The sequence below is a fragment of the Moschus berezovskii genome, chromosome 1 (genome assembly GCF_049115385.1).
Source record: "Moschus berezovskii isolate FMDL1 chromosome 1, NW_MosBer_1.0, whole genome shotgun sequence".
In the NCBI taxonomy this organism is placed as follows: domain Eukaryota; kingdom Metazoa; phylum Chordata; class Mammalia; order Artiodactyla; family Moschidae; genus Moschus; species Moschus berezovskii.
This window is the reverse complement of record NC_142460.1, coordinates 15,564,750-15,591,678: the sequence shown is the minus strand read 5'-3', so window position 1 is coordinate 15,591,678 and position 26,929 is coordinate 15,564,750. Positions and strand designations below refer to the sequence as shown.

At 47.8% G+C, this 26,929-nt stretch overlaps 1 protein-coding gene and 1 long non-coding RNA gene across 6 annotated transcripts in view; one reads left to right on the top strand and one right to left on the bottom strand.

The window, feature by feature from the left end:
• LOC148778671 (uncharacterized) overlaps positions 1-26,929 on the bottom strand; it is a 107,976-nt gene that overhangs the window by 58,760 nt on the left and 22,287 nt on the right. The gene's annotated exons all lie outside the window — the stretch shown is intronic.
• PRDM9 (PR/SET domain 9) lies at positions 69-16,274 on the top strand. The gene is made up of 10 exons (XM_088832654.1): positions 69-143; positions 550-673; positions 981-1,088; positions 5,431-5,480; positions 8,740-8,881; positions 9,689-9,790; positions 10,006-10,277; positions 11,032-11,099; positions 12,188-12,381; positions 14,401-16,274. The coding sequence occupies exons 1-10, from the start codon at positions 69-71 to the stop codon at positions 16,272-16,274; spliced, it is 3,009 nt and encodes a 1,002-aa protein (XP_088688780.1).

The following is a 26,929-nucleotide window of genomic DNA, read 5'->3' as shown; positions in this document are numbered from 1 at the left end:
GGCTCTGGACAGTGGTCTGGGCTATCTCGGCACCTTCGTCCACAGGCACCTTGGCTTTGAGCCCTCCAATGGCCATGAAGCTGAACAAGTCTCCAGAGGAGAGCACTGAGGGAGATACTGGGAGAACAGAGAGGAAGACCACGGTGAGAGGCGGAGGCGGCAAAGCTGGGCTCTAAGCCAGCTTTATAGGAACGACACGGTGCTGGTCCCTGAATGACCACAGACTGCTTGCCTGGGCAGCTGAGTGAACTTCTCTGTGACTGTACACAGGATGGGAATACCTGGTCCTGTCTGAGATGGTGGGGTGGAGTGGGACAAAACAGGACACTAGCATCGTCAACTGCTTTGTGTCCAGGGAGAGTTAGGAAAATGCTCAGTGTTTGTTCAGTTAAGCAGGACACAGTCAGGAAGGAAAGTCTTCATCCCTGTCTCACAGAGACCATCCAGTAGCTTCAGGCTACTCCCTGCACAAAAGGTGGAGGAGAAGGCCCAGCTCTAAGGTCTGACTTATATTAGTAAACCACTGATGAAATCTATTATTTTCCTTAGGCCAAAGATGCTTTCAAAGACATCTCTGTATACTTCTCCAAGGAAGAATGGGAAGAGATGGGAGAATGGGAAAAAATTCGATATAGGAATGTGAAAAGGAACTACGAAGCGCTGATTGCTATAGGTAACAGGAAGTGCTGGGTGCCTGTGAGCCTGGGAAACATGAAACAGGTCTTCACCCTCAGCGTTTACTTGGCCCTCTCTTAGGTGGATTCATTTGCTCACAGTTCTCTTTTGTGTGGAGACTAACCTGGAAGAAATGTTTATTGTTTTGTACCAAAGGGAGGTTGACCCTGCAGTGCAGAGCTCACCTCTTGCCTTGTTCTAGATTCTCCCACCTCATCCTACTGATTTCCCTGACTTTGTGACACTTTCCATTGCTTCTTTGCTTTGCTCCTCCTTCTTAGAACAAATATTTTGCTTCTTTGCAGGTTTCAGAGCCACTCGACCAGCTTTCATGCATCACCACTGGCAGGTCATCAAACCCCAGGTAGATGACACTGAGGATTCTGATGAAGAATGGACACCAAGGCAGGAAGGTGAGGGGCCAGGAGGATTTAGAGGTGTCTTCCTGAAACCAGTCTGGGCTTAGGTCTCAACTACATCTCAGCCATTAGCAAAGAAAACATAATTTTCATTATTCCGAAGTGGTTGTGGCTGAATATTCACATAAGCCTGAATGAAGATGAATGTATAGGTTTTCCAGTGTAATTCTCAAAAGTTTTATGTTTAAAATTTATCATTCTTTTTAAAAAGAATTATTTTTGTTAAACATTCTTAATGAAAGGCAGTTAAAGAAGCCTTAGAAATAAATTCACCAAAGAGATTTAATACTAATCTCTTAATTGGTTATTGCATTAAATGTCTTAGAAGAGGAAATGATTAACATATTATGTTGATACATTATTTATGTATGTATATAAAACAACAACACATGATCTTCTTACCCTAAGGTGAAATTCTTTGTTTTAATTCTGGGAAAGGGTTTGAGAGAACTATTTATTCTCCCTGATCTTTCCCACATTTCACTGACCAGAGACAGCAGCAGGCAAATAAAATGAAGTACACTCATTATAAAATAGAAGTGAGCAGCTCACTTCCTCTTCTGCTGCTCAGACAGTTTAGAGGAGTTAATCTTCCTAGACTGGAGCAAACAATTTAGATAGTTCTGTGATTCTCCATCTATGGATTTCTGTTCTTCCAGATTTTTAAAATTTATTTAGTTTTGGCTGCACTGGGTCTTTGTTGCTGTGCGTAGGCTTTCTCTGGTTGTGGTGAGTGGCTTCTCACTACACAGCACATGCAGGCTCAGTAGTTTGTGACACACAGCCTTAGTGGCCCCGCAGAAAGTGGAAACTTCCTGGACCAGTGATCAAACCTGTGTCCTCTGCATAGGCAGGCAGATTCTCATCCACTGTGCCAACAGGGACATGAAAACCAAACATTTGGTTGTCTGCAAAGGTTTTGACATGAAGAGAGATTCTTCATAGGGAATACATATGCCATGGTTCACCATACCTCTGCACATCTTTATTTACCTTCTTAACAATTTCTGAGTGTATGGTACACTCCTGGTAACTATGTACACATTAGTGTTAGTGGCCATAGTGTTAATCGCTCCGTCATGTCTGACTTTTGCGTACCCATGGACTGTAGCCCGCCAGGCTCCTCTGTCCATGGGATTCTCCAGGCAAGAATCCTGGAGTGGGCTGCCATCTCCTGCTGCAGGTGATCTTCCCGACCCAGGGGTCAAACCTGCGTCTGCTGCATCTCCTGCATTGCAGGCAGATTCTTCACTGCTGAGCCACCGGGGATATATATACACACTGCTGTACAACAAATCTGTAGAACTTCTCCATCTGGCATGATTGAAGCCCTAACCCACTGAGGAACAATTCTCCAATCCTTCCGCCTCATAGCCCTTGGCAACCACGATTGTATTTTCTGTTTCCATGGATTTGATTAATTTAGATACCTCATAGAAGTGGAATCAGGCAATATTTGTCTTTTTTTTGGATTGGTTCATTTCACTTAGCATATCATCAAGGCCCATCCCTGATGTAGCATATAACAGAATTCTTTTTTAAGGCTTAAAAACATTCCATTGTGTGCATGTGTATATAATAGATATATCTTATATATAATCTTTATCTGGGCTTCCCTGGTGGCTCAGAGGTTAAAAGCGTCTGCCTCCAATGCGGGAGACCCGGGTTCGATCCCTGGGTAGGGAAGATCCCCTGGAGAAGGAACCGGTAACCCACTCCAGTATTCTTGCCTGGAGAATCCCATGGGCGGAGAAGCCTGGTAGGCTACAGTCCACGGGGTCGCATAGAGTCGAACACGACTGAGCGACGGAACGGACGGAATCTTTATCTGTTTATCCACCAATGAAAGATTGCTTCCACATCTCACCAACTGGGAATAATGTTGCAATGACCATAGATGTGCACACTATTTATTCAAGATCTTGCTTTCAATTTTTAATGGAAATATACTCTAGAGTTGGATTGCTAGATCATACAGCAGTTCTAATTTTCTGAGGAAACTCCATACTGTTTTCTATGAAGGTTGCAACATTTTACATCTCCAACAATAGTGTATATGGGTTCCAACTTCTCCATATCCTTACCAAACTTGCTATTGTCTTCTTATTCATATTGCCCATCACAGGTTTCAATTTGTATTTCCCTATTGATTATAATGTTGAGCATCTTTTCATACATTTGTTGGCCATTTGTGTATCTTCTTTGGAGAAATGTCTATTGAATTCCTTCTCCCACTGTGTTAGTCAGCTCAGACTGCCATAACAAAACAGACTGCATGCCTTAAACCATGGAAATTTGTTTTCTTATAATGCTGGAGCATGGAAGTTTGATATCAGGGTGCCATCGTAGTCAATCAGGTTCTCTTCCTGATTTATAGGTAGGCTTCATATTGAGGTATGTTTATTAACCCCTTATCAGATACATATTTTACAAATATTTTCTACCATCCTGTAGGTGGCCTTTTCACTCTGTTCACTGTGTCCTTTGCTGCAGAGGTTTTAAGATTAATGTAATCTCATTTGTCTATTTTTACTTTGTAACTAATACTTGTGCACTTGGTACCATATCTAAGAAATCATTGCTGATTCAGTGTCATGAAGCTTCACCCTTGTTTTCCTCTAAGAGTCTTGCATTTAGGTCTTGAATCCATTCTGAGTTGATTTTTCTTCATGATGTAAGATCTTCGTTATTTTGCATACGGATATTTTGTTTCCCCAGCACCATTCGTTATAGGGATTAACTTTCCCCATTGTCTTGACACCCTTGCTGAAGACTATTAGACCATGTATCCAAGAATGTATTCCTGTTTATTCCTGGTTGTCTATTCTGTTCCATTGATTGACATGTCTGTCTTTATGCCAACGGGCTTCCTCAGTGGCTCAGCAGGTGAAGAATCTGCCTTCAATGCAGGAGACACAGGAGATGCAGGTTCAATCCATGGGTTAAGAAGAGCCCCTGGAGAAGGAAATGGCAACCCCATCCAGTATTCTTGCCTGAGAAATCCCCTGGACAGAGGAGCCTGGTGGGCTACAGTCCAAAAGGTCACAAAGAGTCAACATGACTGAGCGACTAAGCACACTTTATGCCAAAACTATGCTCTTGATTCCTGTACCTTTGTAATATGCTCTGAAATCAGAGGCCTCCAGCTTTGCTGTTCTTTCTAAGATTGTTTTGCCTATTTGGGGTCCTCTGAGATTCAGTATTAACTAGGATAGATTTTCTATATCAGAAAAATATTCCATTGGGATTTTAATAGGAATTGCATTGGATCTTTAGATTGCTTTGGGTAGTATGAACAGCTTAATAATATTAAGTCTCCAAATCCATAAATATGAGACGCCTTTCTATTTACTTGTGTCAGATTCCTTTCAGCAATACTTTGTAGTTTTCAATGTATAAGTCTTTCATCTCCTTAAGTTTACTCCCAATTATGTCATTCTTTTTGACACTATTATAAATAAGATTATTAGGACTTCTCTGGTGGTCCAGAGGCTAAGCCAAGTTCTCCCAATGCAGAGAACTTGGATTCAGTCCCTGGTCAGGGAACTAGATCCACATGCCGCAACAAAGACCTGGCACAAATAAATAAATAAAAATAAATACTTTTTAAAATTTAAATTTAGATCTTGACTATAGTTTTTAAAAAATGAAAAATAAATAGGATTGTTTTCTTATTTTCCTTTTTGGAATGGTCATTGTTCATGCATGGAAAGACATCTGAATGTTGATTTTGTACCGTGCAACTTTCTGTGCAGGTTTGTGTGTGTGTGTGTGGAATTTTAAAGATTTTTCTGTACATAAAATCATGTCCTCTGTGAACAGACATAATTTTACTTTTTTCTTTCCAAATGGAAGCCTTTTGTTTCCTTTTCTAACCTAATGCCCTGGCTAGGACTTCTAACATTATGGTGAATAGAAATGTTGAGAACGGGCATCCTTGCCTTTTTTTCTGGATCTTAGAAGTTTTCAGCTTTTCACTGATGACTATGATGTTAGAGGTGGACTTTTCACATATGACCTTTATTATATCGCCATCACTTCCTTCTGTTTCTATTTGTTGAGAATTTTTGCCATGAAAGGCTAGCACATTCATTAGGTACTTTACGGACATCAGGTGAGGCACAGACGAAGTTTCATATTTTTTTTAATTTTAAGAAAATTATGTAATGCTCCCAGCGGAAGCAAAGGAGTTGATGATACAGAAATCATTTTCCATTCCTCCTTTGGTAATCATTGTCTTTGTCACTCTCTGGCTCAGAATTATGTGTCCTTGATTAGAATGCCCAGAGTAAGGAAACTTTTACCAACCAAAACACTGATTCTCATCATTTTTTAGGTAAACCTTCTCCAATGGCCTTCAGAGGGGAGCACAGTAAACACCAGAAGGTGAGTATTTCCCAAATCCTGTTGCAAAATATCCTCCTCATGGATCCAGTCACAGGTGAGACTAGGAGAAAACAGAGGTCCTGGAGACTACAGCCTTCCTGTCCTGAATCTTTAGCACAATGTCTGACATCATCACCATCTTTATACTTAGTAAGAACAGCAACAATAGTAGGCTGTTCTATTGTTACATCATTTTCACAATATTCCAGACTTTAAGCATTGTATGTGAATAAACTTACTTAAACCTTAAAACAACCCTATAGTACCTATAAGTAGGTATATAGCTGTCACCATTATGGATCACAAAACTGAGGTTAAAAAATGATTGATTATATGCCTGAGATCACAGTATCACTGGCAGTGCAATCTAATCCGAAGCACTTTTTCTAAACCCCTTACAAACTGATTAAAACTTCCATAGTTCTATGAAGTTTATTCATTCATATTTGTATCATTCATCTGAGAGATGTTTTCAACTTCGGTTCTTTTGTGCTGTGCTAGGGAGGGATATCGGAGAAGGCAATGGCACCCCACTCCAGTACTCTTGCCTGGAAAATCCCATGGATGGAGGAGCTTGGTGGGCTGCAGTTCACGGGGTCGCTACGAGTTGGACATGACTGAGTGACTTCACTTTCACTTTTCACTTTCATGCATTGGAGGAGGAAATGGCAACCCACTCCAGTATTCTTGCCTGGAGAATCCCAGGGATGGGGGAGCCTTGTGGGCTGCCGTCTATGGGATCGCACAGAGTCAGACATGACTGAAGTGACTTAGCAGCAGGGAGGGATATCAAGGTTGGTCATAACTTTCCTTCCAAGGAGTAAGCGTCTTTTAATTTCATGGCTGCAATCAGCATCTGCAGTGATTTTGGAGCCCAAAAAAATAAAGTCTGACACTGTTGCCACTGTTTTTCCATCTATTTCCCACGAAGTGATGGGACCAGATGCCATGATCTTTGTTTTCTGAATGTTGAGCTTCAAGCCAAACTTTTCACTCTCTTTTACTTTCATCAAGAGGCTTTTGAGTTCCTCTTCACTTTCTGCCATAAGGGTAGTGTCATCTGCATATCTGAGGTTACTGATATTTCTCCCAGCAATCTTGATTCCAGCTTGTGCTTCTTCCAGCCCAGCGTTCCTCATGATGTACTCTGCATATAAGTTAAATAAGCAAGGTGACAATATACAGCCTTGACGTACTCCTTTTCCTATTTGGAACCAGTCTGTTGTTCCATGTACAGTTCTGACTGTTGCTTCCTGACCTGCATACAGGTTTCTCAAGAGACAGGTCAGGTGGTCTGGTATTCCCATCTCTTTCAGAATTTTCCACAGTTTATTGTGATCCACACAGATAGTATATTAAAAAGCAGAGACATTACTTTGCCAACCAAGGTCCGTCTAGTCAAAGCTATGGTTTTTCCCATGGTCATGTATGGATGTGAGAGTTGACTGTGAAGAAAGCTGATCACCGAAGAATTGATGCTTTTGAACTGTGGTGTTGGAGAAGACTCTTGAGAGTCCCTTGGACTGCAAGGAGATCCAGCCAGTCCATTCTAAAGGAGATCAATCCTGGGTGTTCATTGGAAGGACTGATGCTGAAGCTGAAACTGCAATACTTTGGCCATCTCATGCGACGAGTTGACTCACTGGAAAAGACTCTGATGCTGGGAAAGGTTGGGGGCTGGAGGAGAAGGGGACAACAGAGAATGAGATGGCTGGATGACATCACCGACTCTGTGGACATGAGTTTGAGTGAACTCCAGGAGTTGGTGATGGACAGGGAGGCCTGGCGTGCTGTGATTCATGGGGTTGTGGAGGGTTGGACACGACTGAGCGACTGAACTGAACTGAACTGAACTGAGGGAGGGATTTGCTAAGACATCTGACTAAGGGAAGCTTAAGGACATGCTGGGCAGTTTGTAGAGTGGACGGTCCAGGATGAAGAAGCTTAAGGACATCTTGGGCAGTTTGTAGAGTGGACAGTTCAAGAGGAAGAAGTTTAAGGACATGTTGGGCAGTTTGTAGAGTGGACGGTCCAAGAGGAAGAAGCTTAAGGACAAGCTGCACAGTGTGTAGACTGGACAGTCCAGGATGATGAAGCTGACAGGATCCCTACCTCAGAGCCTCCCAGTCCAATAAGAGGAAGCAACTCGCAGCCCTGACAAGCCTCAGGTTTATGACTGAAAAGCAACAAATAAGAAAATAACTGAAGGATTTCACATAGGTTACTCGCTTTTGAGTAGAAACTCATTATCTGGGCATCATTTCAAATGCTCATTCTTGCAGGAGGAAGTAACAAGTCCTTCCCCTGACCTCTGATTAGGCAACTCTAACGTTTGGAATCATTTGTTTAGCCTGCCCCTGTGTTGTGACTTTGAGAGCCTAGCCCATACCTGTTAATTCTGAGAAGTCCAGGCCCAACTTAAAGCCCCTGAGGGCCCCCTGCATGTTTTGTGAATGAATGACTCCACATTTAAACATTCATCTAGGAGTAAGAAGGTCAAAGCATGCCGAAGATACTATCTTTGAACTAGACCTCAAATATAGAGGCAGTTGAAGGGATAAATTGATGGCACGGATGTACACTCACATTCATACTGTATTAAATAGCTCACACAATGATTTGTTGAAATGTTATTAAATTTCATGTCCGCTGTAACATTAAGAATTAGCATGTATACCAATTTATGGATCAGGAAACTGAGGAGAACCGGCTAGTCATACAGCCTTGTTCAAGCAGAATTGATGAGGTCAGCTACTTTAATTCCAAATATCGTCTCTAAGACATGACAGCCTGCAACTTTCAGCTCATTTTCTTTCCTGTCTAAATGTGTTTCTGCCAATCATCTTTTTTCTTCTCAGTCTCACTGCTCTGTCACCTTATTTTCCAGATGTGTTTTGTCCCCTCTGTAATTTTCCATACTTCCTCGTCCATCAAAGAGCCACTAATTAATAGAAACCCCCCCACCCTCGGATTTCTCTATGAGCCTTTACCCTCTTCTTTCCCTGACCTCCAGCTATTCTCCTTGCCTTGCTCTCACTTTTATGCAGAAAGTTGAAGGGAAAGAACTTTAAGATATGAATTCTAGTTTTGATTCACTACCCACTTAGGTCCTTATTTTACACTCAGTGTTCAGACCCCCCCCGCCAACCAGGTATTTCCAAGAATTGTCAAAGTATTAACTAAAGCCATGCATGTGAAAACACTTCATAAAGTCCTAAAGAACTAAAGAAATGCATGTTGTCTTTTACTCATGTGGAAGGGAATGTCCAGGGCATCTAGTTTGAAGGAATTGCCGGAAGCAGCAAAATTGCTGAAGACAAGTGGCTCCAAGCAGGCTCAGAAACCAGTGCCCCCTCCCAGAAAAGCAAGGACCCCTGGACAGCACCCCAGACAAAAAGTCGGTAAGAGAAAAGTTGGGGAGTTCCTCTAATCCCTGTAGAAAAGTTAGTAAGTATGGACTAGGAGTGTGGCATGGACTTTGGGTAGGCTTGGGTTTAAGCTGGATTGATCTGAGACGTGAAGTTAGCAATGGGGCCTTGGGAAAATCTTATACATTTTCTGAGGTCCTGATTGCTCATCTGTAAAGTGAAGATAAGGATACAGTGTTTGAAAGCATTACATTAAATGCAAAAGTGCTGACACTTTTTTCAACTAAAAATAGTTCAATAAATCCAGCTGTGATGATAGGGAGCACACTACGTTAGTGTTTATGCCCAGACCTCTGCTCAGTGCCTTACGTGTCATGTGCCCTCGACGTATATTTTCTGAGTACATGTGTCAGTGAACTATTTCCTAAGTAAGAAGGTAAGGTGGGAAGTCAAACCTTCTACTAACGGGAAGTGTAGGACACTATCACTGAACTGGGCATCTGTGGTCAGTGAGGAGCCTCAGTCTCCTGAACCAGTAGTTAAAGGAAAGAAACAAAGCATAGAGAAGGGACTTCCTGGTGGTTAAGTGGTTAAGACTCCACAGGTGTGGGTTCCATTCCTGGTGGGGAACTAAGATCCCACAAGCCATGCAGCATGGCCAAAAAGGAAATAATGTAACATTAAAACATAAAAATGCATAAGTAAAAGTTAGAAAAATACATGTAAACAAGTTTTAACAAAGTGTATAGATGGACAGGTAGGAGATCTCACTTTCTGATAAAACAGGGACTAACTCTCCAGACCCCACCAGCCTTGCTTAGCTTCTGTTCTCCATCTTAGAACTCAGAAGAAAGGAGACTGGAGTGAAGAGGTACAGTCTACGAGAAAGAAAGGGCCATGTGTACCAAGAGGTCAGCGAGCCCCAGGATGACGACTACCTCTGTGAGTGACCCCACTGGCCCACTCACAGAAAAGGGCTACGAGGCCTTGGTCCAATAACCTCACCTCACCATTTGGTCCCCCAGTCATCCCCTTCCTCTATGACTTGGGGTGCAGGATCGAGGCCACATTCCCTGAGTGCCCCAGTTCTTTCTGAAGGTCTTTACAACCAACAACATCACTATATCCCTCCTCATCCCTGTTGCTCTCACCTCCAGATTGTGAGGAGTGTCAGAACTTCTTTATCGACAGCTGTGCTGCCCACGGGCCCCCAACCTTTGTAAAGGACTGTGCAGTGGAAAACGGGCATGCCAACCGCTCAGCCCTCACTCTGCCCCCTGGGTTAAGTATCAGACTGTCAGGCATCCCTGAGGCTGGGCTTGGGGTGTGGAACGAGGCGTCAGATCTGCCACTGGGCCTGCACTTTGGCCCCTACGAGGGCCAGATCACAGACGATGAAGAGGCCGCCAACAGTGGATACTCCTGGCTGGTGAGAAACACCCGTTTCCCTGTTGTCTGGCCTCTAATCGCTTGTGTGTGGTGGGGGGAACTTCATGTCTACAGGAAAGGACGCAAAAGGTGATGACACAGTCAGCAATGACACAGTCAGCCCTGTATACTGTGTGCACTGGGCATGAACACAGGACTTCCATCTAAAGGTCAGAGGAGAGGTGGGAACACAGTGTACAGACACACAGGACCTCTATCCAAAGGTCAGAGGAGAGGTGGGAACACAGTGTACAGACACACAGGACCTCTATCCAAAGGTCAGAGGAGAGGTGGGAACACAGTATACACACACACAGGACTTCTATCCTAAGGTCAGAGGAGAGGTGGGACCACAGTGTACAGACACACAGGACTTCTGTCTAAAGGTCAGAGGAGAGGTGGGAACACAGTGTACAGACACACAGGACTTCTGTCTAAAGGTCAGAGGAGAGGTGGGACCACAGTGTACAGACACACAGGACCTCTCTCCAAAGGTCAGAGGAGAGGTGGGACCACAGTGTACAGACACACAGAGGTGACCCCTCCCTTGTGGAGCCCTTGCCTTCAGTGAACCAAGAGACTCAGACTTGGAATGATGACTAAGGAGATTACCATGTGGTCTGACTGGCAGTTGAATCCATATAGGCTGAAGCGCACCAATGACTGCAGAGGGAAATAGTTCTTCTATTGCTTCCTACCAAAAAAACAAAAGTAAAAGAGAGAGGAAAGCTGGTAACTGTTTTTCTGGCACTCAGATCACTAAAGGGAGAAAATGTTACGAGTACGTGGATGGAAAAGACACATCTTTGGCAAACTGGATGAGGTGAGTGCAGTGAGTCTGCAGTTTGTAGACGTCGCTCTTCCCTCAAGTCCACACCCCTTTCCTTCTCAACCCGTCTCCCTCAATAGCTTTCATGTCTTCTTCCATCTTTTTCCTCCATATCATGCTCTTTCATTTCAAAAGACATTAGAAGGAAGGAAACAAAAATATAGCATGCACCCTCAAGATACAACTCTATATGCTGAACAAAACCAAGGTATATGAAAACAACTTGAGTCTAGATTCACCAGGGACACTTTAACTCACTTAACTGACACTTACCAAGCACTTTATGTTCCAGGACTTCATTACTGAAGCAGATCACACATCCCATGTCCTTTTGGAGAACGACTGATTTTAGGAACAGTAACCCTAATTTTTCTATCTTTGAGTAACTGCATAGCGCCAGGATAACCTAACATGGGAGACCTTGAGTCCATGTGGGCAACAACCTCCCCAAGCTCAGTTCCATTCAGAAGTGAGCCCCGAGGCCTCCAAAGGAATGGGGGGAAGGATGGCTGTGAGCAGTGCCATTCTCTGACGGCCGCTCCTTTCATCAGGGCAGGCAGACAGTGAATAAACTATTACTGTCCTGGGTCTCAAGCTATGTCAGAGCACTCTCCAAGTTTCATGGGAGCTTGTGGGCAAGTGAATATGACCCTGGATACACGTGGGGATTGGAGGAAAGCCTCAGGAGAGAAGGCAGGCTAGGGTGAGTGCTGAGGGCTGCATGCTAGCAGAGAAGCACCAAGTTCTGTGGAATGAAAGAGAACTTAATTCAGAGTTTAGCGGAGCTAGAGGTCACCAGCGTCATGGACAGTCCAGGTGGAGACGAGTCTGGAACTGGGCTCTATAAAATGGCTAATTAGGAATGGAGAGAAAAGCATTCCAGCCAGGAAGAGAACCGGAAACAGGATCTGGAAATGGGAATTCACATGGCCTGGTCGAAGGTGTGAACAGAAGGTTCCCATGAGGGGCGGTGGTGGGAGCCATGGCGGCCTCAGAACCTGAAGACAAGGAGCTGGGCATGGCCCGACAGTGGAGGGGACTCGTCACCTGAGGTTTCTTTCCCTTTCTGACCTCGACCCCAGGTATGTGAACTGCGCCCGGGATGACGAGGAGCAGAACCTGGTGGCCTTCCAGTATCATGGGCAGATCTTCTACCGAACCTGCCAGGTGGTCAGGCCGGGCTGTGAGCTGCTGGTCTGGTATGGGGACGAGTATGGCCAGGACCTCGGCATCAAGCGGGACAGCAGGAGGAAGAGCAAGCTCGCGGCCGGGAGAGGTGAGCGCCACCCCTCTTCCAGTGCCCCACCCCATCCTGGGGAGCCTCCCTGGTCCAATTCCGAAGCAGAGTACAATCCAGTCCAAAGTCAGTCAAGTCGCAATTAAAATGTCTCAGAATTTGATTTATTTCATATGACTGTTAGGAAAAATTTTTGTATCAAAATGTTAGTTCTAATTTAATATTTCATGCAAAAAATATGTAACATCACCTTCTGCTAAAAGGCTTAGAAGCAAAAAGCAAGTTTTCTACCAGCCCTCTCCCCTTTACCTGTCTCTTCCTCCTTTCCTCCCATTTCTAAGCAACACATGTACAGCGATTTGCATTGTTACTGTTTCAGTTTGTTGTCCTGTGGGACGGCTCCACCCACCGAAACAGACAGAACCACTGCCCTGGGGCGGCCTTCCTACCAGACAGGGGCTGGTGCTCTGAGGAAAAGCAGTGCAGGAAAAGCGCCTACGATCAGCATGACCAGAGGGTGGGCTGTGGCGCAGGATGGTGGGGCAGGGTCTCTGCAGAGAGAGCACCTGCGGGAAAGGATTCCAGGCCGTGCCGCAGCCCCAGGGCCGGGAAGAGAGGCCCTGCCAGTGGTCGCAGAGGAGCACAGAGGGAGAGGACGGAGGCTGGCCGGGACACGGAAGCCTCAGGGCCCGTGTCCAGGTGCCCGCCCCAGCGGTCTTCCTGGGCGACACAAACAACCGTGAGGCTTTCAGCTGCAAGCGGCATGTTCTCTGTGCCAAGATGATGCTTTGGTTCATTTTTTGGGAAGAGAGCAGTGGGGAGTCCCTCAGAGGTCAGTTCGTTGCCAGACACGAGGGGAGAGTGAGCTGGCTGAAGATGCTTGGGAGTGAGGGTGTGAGCAGTGTGGCTGGAGACGTATTTCTAAACAGGGCGTCCTAGTGCATGTTAAATGGACTAAGGCTGAGTGAGGTAAACGAGGTGTGAGTACTGGGGAGGCTTGAGAGAGGACACACCTTTATTTTATGACTTATGGAGACCTGAGAGAGGAGCAATTTGTGAACCAGTACTGGGGAGGTTTGAGAGAGGACACGCCTTTATTTTATGACTTATGGAGACCTGAGAGAGGAGCAATTTGTGAACCAGTACTGGGGAGGCTTGAGAGAGGACACACCTTTATTTTACGACTTATGGAGACCTGAGAGAGGAGCAATTTGTGAACCAGTACTGGGGAGGCTTGAGAGAGGACACGCCTTTATTTTATGACTTATGGAGACCTGAGAGAGGGGCAATTTGTGAACCAGTACTGGGGAGGCTTGAGAGAGGACACGCCTTTATTTTAGGACTTATGGAGACCTGAGAGAGGAGCAATTTGTGAACCAGTACTGCGGAGGCTTGAGAGAGGACACGCCTTTATTTTATGACTTATGGAGACCTGAGAGAGGAGCAATTTGTGAACCAGTACTGGGGGAGCAGGAGCCAGAGACCTGTAGTCTGTGGGACCTGGGCCTCTTGGTCTCGCCCAGTCTGAAACCCACTTCCTGCAGAGATTGGCACAAAGTCTGCTCTTTGAACCAGGAGCCGCAAAGTCAGCTTTACTTACACCAGCTCACCAACCCCTGTGCTGCCTCCCATATGCAGAGAGCTCCAGGTCAGGCACCCCTAATAGACCCTTTCCCCTCACAGGGAGCTGCTCAGGAGATTCCACCTAACTCATCAAGTCTTATCTCTCAGTAGGGTAAAATACCTGTGGCCACTGTGACATGACTTTTCAGATACTTACACACAGGGAAAGGTCCCTGCAGATCCACCTCTATCAGGAGAGACGCTGCCTCTGATGCTGCTGGAAGGTCCCTAGTCTGGGTGATGGGTAGAAAAGGCCCTTGACACAAGCTTCCTGGATTTCTGTAGATGTAGAGAATATGAATGGAATGGAAAAGTGGACTGTAAAGACACACTTGATGGGAGACAAATCGTGCACTATCAACATGTAGATGATTAGTGGGGAAGGCCCTACCATGGCAAACCAGCTACCTGACCAAAAGTTTCCTCTTTCAGCAGAACCGAAGCCCAAGATCCACCCATGCGGCTCCTGCTCTCTGGCCTTCTCCAGTCAGAAATTCCTCAGCCAACACATCCAACGCAATCACCCCTCTCAGACCCTCCTGAGACCATCTAAAAGAGACCTCCGTCAACCAGAGGATCCCTGCCCAGGCAATCAAAATCAGCAGCAGCGATATTCTGATCCACACAGCACGAGTGACAAACCTGAGAGTCGCAAGGCCAAGGACAGGCCCCACCCTTTGCTGAAAAGCATAACAATGAAGAGGATTTCAAGGGCCTCCCACTACTCACCCAGAGGACGAACGGGCACTTCTGGGGTGCATGAGAGAATCACAGAAGAGCCCAGCACAAGCCAGAAACTGAATCCAGAGGACACAGGCAAATTATTCATGGGGGCAGGTGTCTCAGGGATTATGAAAGTCAAGTACGGAGAGTGTGGGCAAGGCTCCAAGGATAGGTCAAGTCTCATCACACACGAGAGGACACACACAGGGGAGAAGCCCTATGTTTGCAGGGAGTGTGGGCGAAGCTTCAGCTGTAAGTCAACTCTCATCAGACACCAGAGGACACACACAGGGGAGAAGCCCTATGTTTGCAGGGAGTGTGGGCGAAGCTTCAGTCAGAAGCCCCATCTCATCACGCACCAGAGGACACACACAGGGGAGAAGCCCTATGTTTGCAGGGAGTGTGGGCGAAGCTTCAGTCGGAAGTCCCTCCTCATCACGCACCAGAGGACACACACAGGGGAGAAGCCCTATGTTTGCAGGGAGTGTGGGCGAAGCTTCAGTCAGAAGCCCCATCTCATCACGCACCAGAGGACACACACAGGGGAGAAGCCCTATGTTTGCAGGGAGTGTGGGCGAAGCTTCAGTCGGAAGTCCCATCTCATCACGCACCAGAGGACACACACAGGGGAGAAGCCCTATGTCTGCAGGGAGTGTGGGCGAAGCTTCAGTGTTAAGTCAAATCTCATCATGCACCAGAGGACACACACAGGGGAGAAGCCCTATGTTTGCAGGGAGTGTGGGCGAAGCTTCAGCTGTAAGTCAACTCTCATCAGACACCAGAGGACACACACAGGGGAGAAGTCCTATGTTTGCAGGGAGTGTGGGCGAAGCTTCAGTCGGAAGTCCCTCCTCATCACGCACCAGAGGACACACACAGGGGAGAAGCCCTATGTTTGCAGGGAGTGTGGGCGAAGCTTCAGTGTTAAGTCAAATCTCATCACGCACCAGAGGACACACACAGGGGAGAAGCCCTATGTTTGCAGGGAGTGTGGGCGAAGCTTCAGTCAGAAGTCCCTCCTCATCACGCACCAGAGGACACACACAGGGGAGAAGCCCTATGTTTGCAGGGAGTGTGGGCGAAGCTTCAGTGATAAGTCAAATCTCATCACGCACAAGAGGACACACACAGGGGAGAAGCCCTATCTTTGCAGGGAGTGTGGGCGAAGCTTCAGTGTGAAGTCCCATCTCATCACGCACCAGAGGACACACACAGGGGAGAAGCCCTATGTTTGCAGGGAGTGTAGGCAAAGCTTCAGTGATAAGTCAAATCTCATCACGCACCAGAGGACACACACAGGGGAGAAGCCCTATGTTTGCAGGGAGTGTGGGCAAAGCTTCAGTAATAAGTCAAATCTCATTACGCACCAGAGGACACACACAGGGGAGAAGCCCTATGTTTGCAGGGAGTGTGGGCGAAGCTTCAGTCGGAAGTCCCATCTCATCACGCACCAGAGGACACACACAGGGGAGAAGCCCTATGTTTGCAGGGAGTGTGGGCAAAGCTTCAGTGGTAAGTCAAATCTCATCATGCACCAGAGGACACACACAGGGGAGAAGCCCTATGTTTGCAGGGAGTGTGAGTGAGTCATAACCAAAAAACCACATCTTAGCACAGGCGGATTACTGCGGCCACCCCATGCCTCAGCTCTAAGGGGCCTCAGAGGAGGTCTGTGACCCATTAAGAGTATGAGGAGACACTTCCCAGGTGGTCCAGGGGCCAAGACTCCAATGCAGAGACCCATGTTCAATACCTGATTGGGGAGCTAGCTCCCACATGCTGCAACTAAGACACAGTGCAGTCAAATAAATAAATACATAAGTAAGTATTTTAAAGAGTGTGATAAGCACAGACTTACTTGATTAAATAGACCTTCCACTTTCATGACAGGAGAGGAGGTAGATAAACAGCAGAGGGTTTCTTAAGCGTTCTGGAGATGTTCATGCCAATTGCCTTCGTGGTGTTTTGTACTCCTCTTCTAATAAATTTTGTCTCCAAACAAACCTGAAGCCCAGACTATGTACTTATTCCCCCCTTATTACTGACAGCAGTGGGGTCCGGTGGTAGCTGAAGCCCTGGGAAGGCATAATTCTGGAGCCAACTCAGTTAGGTCACAGGACAGTCAGTTCCTGGGTCCAGGGAGAGGAATCGGGTTTGAGACAGACTCACCAGGGAAGGGAATTCCCTGGCCTCCTGGGAAGTGTGGCCTCTCCTCCTTACAGACCTCGACTCTCCTTTGGCCTCTCCTGGTTGCCCTCTGGTTTCCTCTGACTTCTGTAGCCTCAAAGTGAAGGCCTCATGCACGCGAGTGTGTGCGTGTGTGTGCCTGGCTCAGCGTGGGCCATCTGGTTTTTGCTGCTCCCTCAGGGTCATCACAGCATCTGGACTCCAGATTCGACCACAGGGGTCCAGTTCTCAGGCCTGCCCTCAGCAGCTGTGTGACCTGGGGCAAGATGCTCAACCTCTCTGGGTCTCTATTCTCATCTGTGATACAGGGTGGGAGCACCAGCATTTTGGTCTTTTCATAAGCACAGGCAGAATCCGGCAGAGGCTGACTGAGAATACAAGCCCCACCTTTGCTGTTCTGTTTCTTTCTTTAATCTTTTTTTTATTTTTTAATAGAAGGATAATTGCTTTACAGAACTTTGTTTTCTCCACGTCCTTCAGCCCCCACACATTCCAGGTCTTCAGAGTAGACGGGGAAGGAGCCGTTTAGGCACTCGGCTGCCCTGATGAGGGGGTGTGAGGTCAGGGGTGCTAAGGGGGGGGCGACCTCCTTTCCCACCACTGCCATTCCTGCTGAGCTGGGCAGCCCCAGAGCCCCTCTGCAGACAGGCAGTGCTGACAGTCACCCACTCCGCTGAGCACAGAGCCTGGAGCCGCGTGTGCAGGAAGTCCCCGTCCGGCCGCCGTCCCACCCCACACAGAAGGCCCTCCAAGCCCACACCGCGGCTTCTCTACGCATGGGTCTCGTGCCTGTGCCCACGTGCTCCGGTCAACGCTGTTGCGACCTTGAAATTCTTTCCTTTTCACGAGTGAAGTCTGATGGGCCACAGGGTGTGCTGTGAGCAGAGCAGATGCACACAGCACGCGTCCCGCAGTGACCAGGCTGTACGTGGGGACAAGGTGGACACAAAATCCTCCCCCGGTGAGTGAAGGTGGGGACCGCACCAGGAACCCACGCTTGCTTAGACCCAAAACTGAGCTCCGACACAGACTGGAGGCAATGGCATTCTTAAGAATCAACCGCACCCTCCCCTCTGTGAATGACCTCTGCCCTGTCCTGATCCTTCCAGAAGGGGTTCAGGAGGCTGGAGTCCACCCAATCACCAGAAGACACCAAGGGGAGAGTGGGCCGTGGGACGGGGAGGGGGTTGGAGGGTGCAAACTCCAGGACTGGGGGCAATCGCCCTCCGTTCCCTCCCTGTGCCAGGCTTCCGAAGCATCTCTACGTGAACCGTGTCAGTAATAACACCCACTGTTATTTTCTCGTTTCTTTCACGCTTTCTTAAAGGAACACGTTTGTCTGTGGCTTGGTTTCCCTACAGGAAGGGAAGCCACATAAACTCCCCATCTTCTGCGGCTTTAGGCAGGGGCCACGAGAGGGAGAATTAGGGGTGGTGCAGGGAGAGGGGCTTCACCTGAAAAATGGTGGGGACCCAGAAACTTGCAGGGATTCCTCACCTGCACCTCCCACTGGAGCTGGAATCCCCTGGAAGGCTGAGCAGGTCAAAGCTTCTCCCTCCCCTCCCCTCCACTCCCCTCTCCTCCCCTCAAAAAGTTGACTCGTGGGTCAGCGCACAACACCCCCAAATTCCCCATCACCCACAGCCCCGCACAGGCCCTCCCTCACAGAAGTGGGACGATCTACACGGCAGCAGAGATGGCGTGTGACTCCAGAGCTGGGTGTCTCAGCTGACCTTGAGCAAGGGGGCTGGTGGTTTACATACCCTCCCACCCAGCAGCCACAAGCCACAGTCTGAAGCGGAGTTGTGGGGGTGGGGATGTGAGCTGTCTGAGGTCCCATTCTGTCCCCACGACGGTGGCCAGGCCTCACCAGGCACACAGGAGAGCAGCAGTCCGGGGACAGGACAGCCTGCTGCCTCCGCTGCACACTCCACCCTGACCGCAGCGGCCCCACAGGTTCACCAGCCCGGCCTGCGTGCGGCTCTGCTTGGCTGCTGGGGCTCTGGACCCTGGGTGAGTCGGTGAAGGCAGAGCTCCAGAGGCCAAGCCTGTCTACAGCCGTCAGACCCGCCCTGGTCACCAGACTCATGAGCCCAACCAGTATCTGAAGCCAAGATGCCTTTGGGAGAATGACACCACAGACGCTGACCTCAGACACCTGAAAATTTACTAAACAAATTATTTTTAGTCTTTTTTTAAAGTGGGATGTTGGCAGGAAGAGGGGAGGGGAATGACTTCCTTGGTGGTGCTGTGGTTAAGAATCCACCTGGCAATGCAGGTGACACGGGTTCAATCCCTGATCTGGGAAGATGCCACGTGCTGCGGGGCAACTAAGCCCATGCACAACTGCTGCAGCCCAAGTGCCTCGAGCCCTTGGTTCCCAACCAGAGCAGCCACCACAGTGAGAAGTTCCGCACAGAAACGAGAGAGCAGCCCCCACGCCCTACAACATGAGAAAAGCCCGCACAGCAGCAAAGACCCAGCACAGCCAAAAGTAAATAATCTTTTTTTTAGTAGGAGGTTGCAGCATTCCCTGCTGGTCCAGAGGCTAAGACTCTGAGCTCCCAACACAGGGGGGCCAGGTTCAATCCCTGGTCAGGGCACTAGATCCCACATGCCGCAACTGAAGACTCTGTGTGCCACAGCTAAGATCCAGCACAACCGATTAAATGAATATTCAAAGGTAGGAGGCTGTTCATCTGTTACGATAGAAAACTGTAACATTTTAGCAAAAGAAAAATAAAATATCTTATTTTGCAAGTTCTCCTGGTTGATTACAAAAAATTTTCTGGTAATATGGAGTTGTTTTTTTTTTTAAAAAAAAAGAAATTTAGAAAATACAGAAACTAAAGTCCACCCATAAATGTGTTCAGTTCAGTTCAGTCGCTCAGTCATGTCCGACTCTCTGCAATCCCATGAATCACAGCAAGCCAGGCCTCCCTGTCCATCACCAACTCCCGGAGTTCACTCAAACTCATGTCCACAGAGTCGGTGATGCCATCCAGCCATCTCATTCTCGGTCGTCCCCTTCTCCTCCCGCCCCCAACCCCTCCCAGCATCAGAGTCTTTTCCAGTGAGTCAACTCGTCGCATGAGGTGGCCAAAGTATTGCAGTTTCAGCTTTAGCATCAGTCCTTCCAATGAACACCCAGGATCGATCTCCCTTAGAATGGACTGGTTGGATCTCCTTGCGGTACAAGGGACTCTCAAGAGTCTTCTCCAACACCACAGTTCAAAAGCATCAATTCTTCGGTGATCAGCTTTCTTCACAGTCCAACTCTCACATCCATACATGACTACGGGAAAAACCATAGCCTTGACTAGACGGACCTTTGTTGGCAAAGTAATGTCTCTGCTTTTTAATATATTATCAAGGTTGATCATAACTTTCCTTCCAAGGAGTGAGCGTCTTTTAATTTCATGGCTGCAATCAGCATATGCAGTGATTTTGGAGCCCAAAAAAACAAAGTCTGACACTGTTTCCACTGTTTTTCCATCTATTTCCCATGAAGTAATGGGACCAGATGCCATGATCTTTGTTTTCTGAATGTTGAGCTTCAAGCCAACCTTTTCACTCTCCTCTTTTACTTTCATCAAGAGGCTTTTGCGTTTCTCTTCACTTTCTGACATAAGGGTAGTGTCATCTGCATATCTGAGATTATTGATATTTCTCCCAGCAATCTTGATTCCAGCCTGTGCTTCTTCCAGCCCAGCGTTCCTCATGATGTACTCTGCATATAAGTTAAATAAGCAAGGTGACAATATACAGCCTTGACGCACTCCTTTTCCTATTTGGAACCAGTCTGTTGTTCCATGTACAGTTCTGACTGTTGAACAGTTCTTTTTTTTTTTAATTTATTTATTTTTTATAGGAGGCAAATTATTTTACAATATTATATTGGTTGGTTTTGCCATACATTGACATGAATTCGCCCCAGGTTGTTAAACAGTTCTATGAAGACCTACAAGACCTTCTAGAACTAACACCCAAAAAAGATGTCCTTTTCATTATAGGGGACTGGAATGCAAAAGTAGGAAGTCAAGAAACACCTGGAGTAACAGGCAAATTTGGACTTGGAGCACGGAATGAAGCAGGGCAAAGGCTAATAGAGTTTTGTCAAGAGAACGCACTGGTCATAGCAAACACCCTCTTCCAACAACACAAGAGAAGACTCTACACATGGACATCACCAGATGGTCAACACCGAAATCAGATTGATTATATTCTTTGCAGCCAAAGATGGAGAAGCTGTATACAGTCAGCAAAAACAAGACCAGCAGCTGACTGTGGCTCAGATCATGAACTCCTTATTGCCAAATTCAGACTTAAATTGAAGAAAGTAGGGAAAACCACTAGACCATTCAGATATGACCTCAATCAAATCCCTTATGATTATACAGTGGAAGTGAGGAATAGATTTAAGGGGCTAGATCTGATAGATGGAGTGTCTGATGAACTATGGACGGAGGTTCGTGACATTGTACAGGAGACAGGGACCAAGACCATCCCCATGGAAAAGAAATGCAAAAAAGCAAAATGGCTGTCTGAGAAGGCCTCACAAATAGCTGTGAAAAGAAGAGAAGCAAAAAGCAAAGGAGAAAAGGAAAGATATAAGCATCTGAATGCAGAGTTCCAAAGAATAGCAAGGAGAGATAAGAAAGCCTTCCTCAGCGATCAATGCAAAGAAATAGAGGAAAACAACAGAATAGGAAAAACAAGAGATCTCTTCAAGAAAATTAGAGATTCCAAGGGAGATGGGCTCAATAAAGGACAGAAATGGTATGGCCCTAACAGAAGCAGAAGATATTAAGAAGAGATGGCAAGAATACACAGAAGAACTGTACAAAAAAGATCTTCACGACCAAGATAGTCACGATAACGTGATCACTGACCTAGAGCCAGACATCTTGGAATGTGAAGTCAAGTGGGCCTTAGAGTGCATCACTACGAACAAAGCTAGTGGAGGTGATGGAATTCCAGTTGAGCTATTTCAAATCCTGAAAGATGATGCTGTGAAAGTGCTGCACTCAATATGCCAGCAAATTTGGACAATTCAGCAGTGGCCACAGGACTGGAAAAGGTCAGTCTTCATTCCAATCCCAAAGAAAGGCAATGCCAAAGAATGCTCAAACTACCACACAATTGCACTCATCTCACACGCTAGTAAAGTCATGCTCAAAATTCTCCAAGCCAGGCTTCAACAATATGTGAACCGTGAACTCCCAGATGTTCAAGCAGGTTTTAGAAAAGGCAGAGGCACCAGAGATCAAATTGCCAACATCCGCTGGATCATGGAGAAAGCAAGAGAGTTCCAGAAAAACATCTATTTCTGCTTCATTGACTATGCCAAAGCCTTTGACTGTGTGGATCACAATAAACTGTGGAACATTCTGAAAGAGATGGGAATACCAGACCACCTGACCTGCCTCTTGAGAAACCTGTATGCAGGTCAGGAAGCATCAGTGTAGGGAACACGAATTACTGCAGCATCTAGCCACCACACACGGGAACACACGTGTGTGTTTTTCTTCTACAAAAGCTTTCAGCCTCCACCCACCTTCCCACCAGCCTCTGCTCTGCTCACCAAGACTGCGCTTCGGCCTCGTGACCGGGGAGGGTGGGGTGTTTCTGTTGAGCTCAGGGAGGCAGGGGCCGGGGGGTGGGGTGGGGCTGTGAGGTTGGGGGCACCATCTGGCCTGCAGTGAGGAGAGAAGCGCAAATGCTCCGCCTCTGGGTCCAGTAACTCCAGAAGCCTCAGTGGAGCCACCCAGGAAGAAGCCTCCCAAACACCGTCCCTGCAGTTTCCACAGTTACAGCACATCCCATGTCTCGGGCTTCGCCTGTGGGTTAACAAATCCTCTCTTGTTGGACATGAAACGTGTTTCCACAGACAATCTGCCCAGACCTTGGCCTCAGTTGGTCCTCTTCTTGGATGTGAAAAGTGTTTCCACAGAGAATCTGCCTGGATCTCAGCCTCAGTTGGTTCTCTTGTTGGAAACAAAATGTGTTTCCACAGAAAACCTGCCCAGATCTTGACCTCAGTTGGTCCTCTTGTTGGACAGAAAAGTCTTTCCACAGAGAATCTCTCTGGATCTTGGCCACGGTTGGTACAGATCTAACAGGCAGTATATTTAGGGCTCAGGGAAGTTAGTCCTCAAGCTCCCTGGGTTTAGGGCTATAGCGCCTCCACCCCTTCCATGGTCATGGAGCCTTGTCTTCCAGAGGAAGGTGTTTGGCCACATCAGCCACAAAGACACATACTGAAGAGGAGAAAGGCCACGGCAAGTGGGGCTGGGTGTTCTTGGGGGAGCAGAGGGGCCTTGGACACTCCATGCTGGGCCCCTGCCCCACCGGGTTCTCCTCCCTCTCGCTGGGCATGCAGCTTTCACCTCCTGGGTGCCTGCCAGCAAGGGGCTCCCAAGACACCAAGCTGGGGTTGGCAATGGGTGAGCTGGATGCCAGAGAACCCAAGACCCCGCAGCAGGTCAGTGCACTGTGGACAAGGGCTGGCCTCACTGAACGGTTAGGCTCTGTGCATTCAGGACACCCTCTCTGGATGCCAGGTGGAGGTGCTGCTGCCCCCACTGCCCACCTGGGTGTCAGGAGGTCGAAGAGAGACCCAGGTTGTCCTTTCTACCTCTTGTCCAGAGAATGCCAAAGGCCAGTTCCCAAAAGTGGGGGCAGGGTGGGCAGAGCGAGTGCTTGGGTCTCACAGGGTCCCCGTGAAGAGGGCTTTACCCCTGACTGGATCCCTCTTGGCTGGTTCTCCTTCTGTGTTTTCTTCACATCAAATCACAAGGACGAGACAGTCCAGGTGCCCACAGCATCACTCACCAAGGTGCCGACAATCCTGCTTATTTATCATGGGCAGGGAGACAGGGTGGCTGGTGTGATGCTCCCCTGGACCAGAGAAGAGACCCCCTAGGCTGTGTCTCTTCTACCTCCTGAGACCCAGGTGGGCACTGGGGGCAGAGCACCTCCACCTGGGGTCCGGAGAGGGTGTCCTGAATGCACAGGGCCTAACTGTCCAGTGTGGCTTCGGGGGTATGGGCAAGAGGGGCACTAACTCCTTTTTAAATATTTCAGACAACCACTGAGCTCCTCATGGTTTTCGGTCTCAGATCTTTTTGGTCCGTTTTCAGAGTCTTTATTGAATTTGTTACAATATTTCTTCCATTTTATGTTTTGATTTTTTGACTGCAAGGCATGCGGGATTGTTACCAAGTCCAAGCTCCTTCTGCTTGCCTCACAACAGGCCAATAAATCCGAGGCGAGGTGCTGAGGCAAGGAATACGACTTTATTTGGAAGGCTGGCAGAAGGAGAAGATAGCAGACTAATACCGCAAAGAAACCATCTTGTCAGGGTCTGGGCGTCACTGTCTTTCATAGAACACAGAGCTGGGTGGTGAGGAAATAAAGTGAAAAGGCCATGAATCTGGCAAATATCTCCTGGAATGGCCAGCCTTGGGAGGAGACGTGCTACTTTCTCCCTTCCTGTAGCCATCCACAGGTGGACAGGTCCTGGACAAAGGCAGACGGGCAGGGTTTCCTGAGGTAGGCCATTATGTATGGGCAGTATCCTTGTAGCAAACGAACCAACAGGAAGCAAAGGTTAAAGTAAAACATCCAACATGGAGTCAGACTTTGTTCTTCCCTGTAACAACTCCCCACTCACAGTGTCCATTCCACGATCTTATGGAAAAAGGGATGATGACTGTTCTAACTGCTCCATCAGTTGCATCTTTTGGGGAGTGCCCACCACTGGTGCCAGTTTTCTGAATGTTGAGATTTATCTTTTGTTGTTCTTTGGAAAGTCTCTACTTCATATGTGGAGACATAAAAATATTTATAATCTAGGTGTTGAGAGTTATGTTTTATTCAGGAAGAATCTTTTAGGATTTCAAAACCAGGAGGCAGCATCTAAAGGTAAGGAATTTAGCACTTTTCGTGTGTGGGAAGATGCACCAGCCATCTCACTGTAATCATCCCCCTTGATACACACCTCACCATCTGGGGCCAGTATCCTGTCTTCTCCTTCCTGACTTTTCTCAGGGATCACCATGGGGAGTGGCTGCAGTCTGATGGCTAGTAGAGTGCAGGTATTCTTCTCCTTCCTGAGTTTCTTCAGGGCTCACCAAGAGAAGTAGCTGCAGCCTGATGGCTTCTAGAGGGAAGGTATTCTTCCTGCATTTCCTCAGGGCTCACAGTGGGGAGTGGCTGCACTTTGATGGCTACTGGAAAGAAGGCATTCTTCTCCTCCCCGAGTTTCCTCAGGGTTCACCATGAGAAGTGGCTTCAGTTAGATGGCTTCCCACACACACAGTAGGAGGCAGAGATGGCAGTGGCAACCCACTCCAGTACTCTTGCCTGTAAAATCCCATGGACAGAGGAGCCTGATGGGCTGCAGTCCAGGGGGTCGCTAAGAGTCGGACACAACTGAGCGACTTCACTTTTACTTTTCACTTTCATGCATTGGAGAAGGAAATGGCAACCCACTCCAGTGTTCTTGCCCAGGGATGGGGGAGCTTGGGCTGCCATCTATGGGGTCGCACAGTGTCGGACACGACTGAAGTGACTTAGCAGCAGCAGCAGAGAGTAGAAGGGGGAACCTGGGTCCCCACTGAGATCATCTCAGCAGAAAGAGCAAGCACATCCTATAACTCCAGACAATCTTCCAATGTTCAGGGTTCAGTGTTCAGCCTGCGGGATCCACAGCCATCAGCTCAGCCACCAAGCTTTGCACTTCGTTGCTATGTAGCCCTGAAACCTACACTGCAGGAGGCCCTCTAAATGTGGCGTCCTGTCCAGCAAACTCTCGGTCACATCCTCCAAGACCCACCTAGGCCCAGCTTTGCTGAGTGGGTCTCACTGGGGACCCAGATTCCCCCTCCTGCTCTCCCACATTCCATACCCAAGTGGGGAGAAGCCAGGGGCTGGGGGCACAGCCTCCAAGCAGGTAGGGCAGACGTTCTTCCATCACCCCTCGTGGTCCATCCCTGGAAGCACAGTCTAATGTCACTTTAGCAGCAGGGGACATGTGTCCCCAGATCTGGCCCACTGTCTAGGGGGTGTGAGCTGTGAGCAAGAACACAGGAAACCCCAAGTGACCTACTTAGGCTGGAAGACTAATTCCTGGGATGTGAGTCGAAGTCTGAAAGTAGCTTCTCATTGGGATGAGCCTTCTCCAGACCTAGCCTGGGGGCAGCAAGAGTGCAATAAGTGGCCCCCAGCTGGGGCAGCCACACAGTGCCTCTAGACGGCCCCATGGAGACTGCACCAGAGTGACCATGAGCCCACATTCACCCAGCAGATGACTTCTGAGAGGTCTGTGACAGACCAAAGCAACCATGAGTCTGGACTCACACAGCAGACAGCCTCTGAGAGGTCTATGACAGACCCGAGTGCCCACGAGCCTGCATTCACCCAGCAGATGGCCTCTGAGAGGTCTGTGACAGACCAAAGCAACCATGAGTCTGGACTCACACAGCAGACAGCCTCTGAGAGGTCTATGACAGACCCGAGTGCCCACGAGCCTGCATTCACCCAGCAGATGGCCTCTGAGAGGTCTGTGACAGGCCAGAGTGACCATGAGCGTGCACTCACCAGCGGTTAATTCTTGCCTGGAGAATCCCATGGACAGAAGAGCCTGGTGGGCTTCAGTCCATGGGGTCGCTAAAAGTCAGACACAACTGAGCACCTGAGCACACACATGAAACAGAAACAGACTCGGGGACAGAAAGGACAGACTGGTGCTCTCCGAGGAGAGGGGGGTGGTGGAGGGATGGAGTGGGAGGCTGGGGTCAGCAGATGTAGCTTTTATAAGTAGAATGGATAAACAAGGTCCTGCTGTATAGCAGAGAACAATATTCAGTATCCAATGATAAACTATAAAATAATATTTTTTTAAAAAGAATGTATATATGTATAAGTGTATCCCTGAGCTGTGCAGCTAAAATTAACACATTGTAAACCAACCATCGGAGAAGGCAATGGCAAGCCACTCCAGTACTCTTGCCTAGAAAATCCCATGGACAGGGGAGCCTGGTAGGCTGCA